Source organism: Anarrhichthys ocellatus, unplaced genomic scaffold, assembly GCF_004355925.1.
Source record: "Anarrhichthys ocellatus isolate YVR2014 unplaced genomic scaffold, GSC_Weel_1.0 scaffold19, whole genome shotgun sequence".
NCBI classification, from domain to species: domain Eukaryota; kingdom Metazoa; phylum Chordata; class Actinopteri; order Perciformes; family Anarhichadidae; genus Anarrhichthys; species Anarrhichthys ocellatus.
Genome location: NW_022280049.1, coordinates 6473679 through 6478961, shown reverse-complemented (window position 1 = coordinate 6478961; position 5283 = coordinate 6473679). Strand labels below are relative to the sequence as shown.

General features: G+C 46.0%; 1 protein-coding gene across 4 annotated transcripts in view; it reads right to left on the bottom strand.

Annotated features, from left to right (window-relative positions):
- nrg2b (neuregulin 2b) overlaps positions 1-5283 on the bottom strand; it is a 66016-nt gene that overhangs the window by 11996 nt on the left and 48737 nt on the right. For all 4 annotated transcript variants that reach the window (XM_031857648.1, XM_031857651.1, XM_031857649.1 and 1 more), the window contains 4 exons: positions 5104-5219; positions 4015-4230; positions 2669-2852; positions 4-1306 (listed from right to left, as the gene is read on the bottom strand). In XM_031857648.1, the coding sequence (XP_031713508.1) occupies positions 827-1306; positions 2669-2852; positions 4015-4230; positions 5104-5219 (996 nt within the window). In that variant the 3' untranslated portion in view covers positions 4-826. The remainder of the gene's footprint in view (positions 1-3; positions 1307-2668; positions 2853-4014; positions 4231-5103; positions 5220-5283) is intronic.

The following is a 5283-nucleotide window of genomic DNA, read 5'->3' as shown; positions in this document are numbered from 1 at the left end:
CACACACACACACACACACACACACACACACACACACACACACACACACTGCAACCACCACCAATGTCATGGCAGCACCCTGAACACCTACACAGGAATCTGGATTTACTTCCCCTCAACAACTCCCTAACACTCTTGTTTTCACAGGAATAACAACAAATGACTGACAGGCAGCGAACGAGGACATAAATGGCCGATGTGATTCATCCGAGAAAAACTACCCTACACTTCCGGTTGCGTCAGTGACGAATGTCCCTGTGAATCGAGCGCGTCGCGTGGATCATACTCATGTAAACAGACACCTTTTACACAGGAGGAATCAATATTGCATGATGACATAATCAGATCACAGTTCAAAAAGAGGAAGATCCCAAATCAGAGAAAAAACCAAAGCAAAAGGAAGGAAGAGGGTTGGTCTATAAAAAACGAGGAGTCTTTATAAGAAAGGCTACAAAAACTCAATGGGACCTCCGACTTCAGCATACAGCAAAAGGCACCACAATATTATTCTATTTATCTAACTTGTGAAAAAATTGGCATGTATTTCTCTTATTTTTTCATCTCTCATAATGCTGTAAATCAAAAAACTTTACATATAAATATTTCCCCCCCGTTATAAAAAAGTCTTTGCTGTTAGCTAGTAGACAATTTTTGCTGAAATGAAAATAAATATTTCATTTGTTTAGAATATCTGTCTGTTATACAAAATAAAAATATTTCTCCTAGGTGCAGGTCTCTAGTCCACTGGTTGTGTGTACAGTAGGAGGAAGGGGAGTGTGTGAGGTGGAGGGGTGGGTGGTGTCGGGAGAGGGGGGGGGGTTAAGTCTTAAAGGGGCATGTTGTCGGCCTTGGAGCGATGCGACTGGGAGCCGCGGCTCTGCCCGTTGCTGCGTGTCCCCGGCCGACTCAGCCCGCGGTGAGTCCGTGTGTCCGCACCAGATGACGCACGGTAACCTGGGGCGGTTTGGGGCGGGTCCATGTTCATGTTCTGCATACTAAGGAAAGGCGTGCTCTCCCCGTGACCATCCTCTTCCTCCTCCTCGTCCTCCTCCTCCTCCTCTGACTGGCTGAAGCTCTGTGAGCTGTAGTCCCGTAGGCCCGTTGAACGCTGGGAGATGTGTCCATTGAGGCGGTTGCGTCGCGGGCGGCGCCGGCTCCGGATGGGTTCCCGCGAAGAGGCGTACTCCTGCGTGGTCTCGTAGGCCTCGTCGTCAGGGAGGCGGTAGGGGCTGGACGGTAGACTTCCTGTGCTCTCCGTCAGGTAGGGTCGCCGCGGACGCCGGGGCTGCCTGTACAAACTCCCATCCTAAAACGTAAAATCGAGAGGAGGATTTGATGGACACTGTATATGTTAAATATGTATGTTTGCCAGGGGTTTGCTCAAAGGAACTTCAGCAGGGTCCAAACACAGGGATTTGAACCATCAAGTTAAAGGTTAAGTCTGATTATATACTATATGTTTCTTATTGTGATTAAAACTCAAGAAAAAAGCGAAACCAAGAATTAACTCATCCGACTAACCAGTATATCTATCTAAAGCCTGATATACAGAGCAGGAGAATTATCATTGTATTCCCTAGAGGAAAACGCAAGTCACCTCAGAGTAGTGGGTTATAATTACACATCAAAAATGCCATCTTGCTGTGTTGTTGGGTGCCAGAATCGAAAGAGAATGGCTCCAACTTGAAATTGTAGTGCATCCCTTTGAGAGGACAAACTGTGATTCGAGGCTCTAGCGAGCTACAACATCAGCAAAGCGAAGTCGCCACAGCCGTTGCACCTCAGCGGTGAGCTCATCGCTCACGCAGAAGGCTAAAATATTAGAGAGATGGAGAGAAAATGTTGCTAATAGCTTAACCTACCTCTAACCGTAACCGCAGTCGGGAGCCTTTGATTGCGGTTGGCAGAACTAAATTGTTGTTACCATTTTCTCTCCATCTCTGAAAAGCTTCACCAACATTGCAGGACTCTCTTTAGGCGCCTGTTGCCAATGCTGGATAGTTATAGGCATGCAAAAACATATACTATGTGTGTAAATGTCTGGCCATGGAGTCAGCGAGTAGGTTCTTTTTCCTCAAATAACACCCGCGCTGCCGGAGAGTGAGCGACTTTACATATTCAAGGGAACTTGTATTTTCCACCAGCCATTATGAAAACAAACAAGTCAACAAAACTTGCTACCCAGCGTTGGCTAATGTGTTCAGATAAATATTCTGCCACCACTTAAGCTCCGCTTCACTCACCAAAATGCATCATTATGATTGCTCGCATAAAAGTGGCCTCGTCCTCTGTGCCACAGAGATCTGGTGTTTGTAAAAACGATAACAAACACATCAGTGAGCCACACTGTTGGGTTGAGTTGATCCCACATACACCGTCCTGCTGCCGTGAATACTCACTAGAGCACTAAATCTATTATTCAGCGGCTGAAAATAGTCCCCAGCAAAGGCAGACTATTTAATCCTGTTTGACTAATATTAACTAAAAACTACACTGTCCAGCTTTTGGGAAATGATTTTGTCTTTAAAAACAATAAAAACGTTTGGGACCCATTTCTTTTTAAAAGAAAGAGATATAGACGCTATAGTCCCATGGAGATAGGGCTCCATGATGGCATTTTGTCATCATCACCGTCATTGGTATGTGTGTACTGTATCTGCCTACGCACATCGGGGCATCGTAGCAGCGGCTGGTCGTCCTCTCTATGGTAGGCGGCTGCGGCGGGGGGCAGGGAGAGGGCGTGGCTTGTGTTGGGCGAGGTGATCTGGAAGGTGGGCACCTGGGGCGGCAACGGGGGATAGTGGAACTCCACCGGAGACAGCCGCGCTGGCGTGGTCAGCGCCGACACATACCTGGACGGGAAAGACAGCGGCAGATTATTGAGGAGTCTGAATGGGATCTTGAAGTGGGATACAAAAGTGACGGGCGGGATGCACTTCTCTGTTGCACACACACTTCCAGCATCAGCCATTCTGTCAGCGAGGGCCACCCATCTGTTTTCCAAACCACTTGTTGTAGGGGCTGGAGCCTACCCAGCATGCACTGGGCAAGAAGAGGGGCACACCCTGGACAGGTCGCCAGGCAATCACAGGGCTGACACCCACAGACTAACAAGATTCACACTTTGTTTCCAGTCCACCTGACCTGCAAGACTTTGGACTGTGGTTGGAAATATACAAACTCCACACAGACACACTGCAGCCAGCTGGCTCCGGCTCGCACACAGTGACCTTTTTGCCATGAAACGACAGCGTTAACTGCCTCGCCACCTCGCCACCCACTCAGTCCATCCCAAGAATATTTACAACATTACTGAAGATGTGCCTTCGCATATGATTGCTGCACCTCATTGAGTTTAGTTGTTAATGCACCATTTTGCCAGAGAAAAGAGTCAATATAGCACCACATTGATTTACGCTTATCAAGAATTACATATTTGTCCCATCAAAATGTATTGGAACTCTGAATTTGTATGAAATGATATAAGAAGCACAACAGCAGGACACAAAGCACATCACCACTAGTTTCTATGTTGAACAGACGAAATAAAATCATGTAGAAACACACTCCTTTAGAAGTTATTAAACATGAAAAAGTTAAGAGAATAATCTTGTTCAATATCAAGAATCTGTATTATAGTATTGCACACAGGTAATACAAACACAGCTAAATACATGTCAAGTCTGTTTATTAGGCACTGGGCATTCTGGGACATGTAGGAAACCATTAAGGTGGTAATTGTTCAAATCAGAGTTTAATTATTTAATTACCTTCACTACCACCACAGCACTGGTTTATAAATTCACATTACAATATACTGTACAGTATCTGGGTGATGTAGTCTTTGACTTTGAAAAATTCACAACTAATAACTGCCACTTGGTGTCGCTAAAGAAGGGATGGTGTGATAAAAAACAAAATAAAGTAAAAGTGTTGGATATTCATGAACAGAGACAGTGTTAAATACAAACACCACCACACACACACACACACACACATTACCACCTTCCCTACCTGTCACTGTGAGGCGAGTCTCTTAGAGAGTCGTAGGAGTCCCCGTACTGCATTCCCGGTCCGGACATGTCCGTGCAGCCCCAGTGGGCAGCCCTCCTTGCCATGCATGCCGGGCTGCTGCACTTACTGGTTCCCACAGAGCTGGACAGCCCACCTGACTGGCAGTCTGAGTTCATGCTCTCTGTTCGCTCCATGCTCCACGTCTGATCCTCGTGTCTGCAGGCGTGGGTGTTAGCAGAACAAGTTGAAAAGGTTACAGCAGCACTGAGGAGGCAGGAGGATACAGAGGAGGACGGAATGCTGCGTAAAGAAACTATACTGCAGGAATAAACTTGAGGAATAAACTGCCATCATTTTCAAAACAAGTCTACCTACGCTGCCAACAAGCCGTTAGAGTTGTTAAAGGTTTGGTTCACCTTTTCTGACTTAGCCCCTTGTGTTTTCTACCCATGCAGGTAGCACTGGTTTTAACTGGACACGTTTTGAGATAGCCGTCTCTGAGATTTCTGCTGCCACCACAATACAAGAATCAATACAATACAATACAATAAGTGAAGTGCATAATTATTATTTTTTGCCAGCAATCAAAAAACTTGAAACAATGGTCCTGATGCTCTGGATGATCCAAAGCACTCACTGGAGCTACTTTCTACAAATTAAAAAGTCCCTATGAAAACTGAAACTTTGATATGGATGTTCAATCAGTGTCGATAAGAAATGTAGTCATTTGTAGCAATACATTCCATTCTACATGTACCAGGATGCATTGCCTCATCTCTATGCCCCCCCCCCCCCCCATCACTCCACCCAGCAGCCGGGAAACACAACTTCTGTTGGTCTTGTGAAGCAGCAGCATTTATTTGTGCACAGGCTGCAAACTCTACTGTACATTGACTTAATATCTTCACTGCTAAATCAAACTCTCCTCTGCTCTGATATTCAACTGACAGCATTTGCCATCAACACTGATTGGACATCTACATCAAAAGACAGCACATTTTCCCTTTAATAACTGAAAGTTTAAGAAGAGAAATCGCTATCTTCGCCTGTGTATGTGGCCCATCTGGATGTGTGTGTGGGCAGGTCTACCTGGAAGCATGTGAGGCAGTGGTAGAGTGGTGAGAGCGGGTAGACATTCGACTGCCTGCGTAGTTGCCCGCACCCTCAGCTCCGTGGCTGATCACACACTCTGTCGTTGGGACGCTCTTGGAGATGTTTTGCAACACACACACACACACACACACACACACACACACACACACACACACA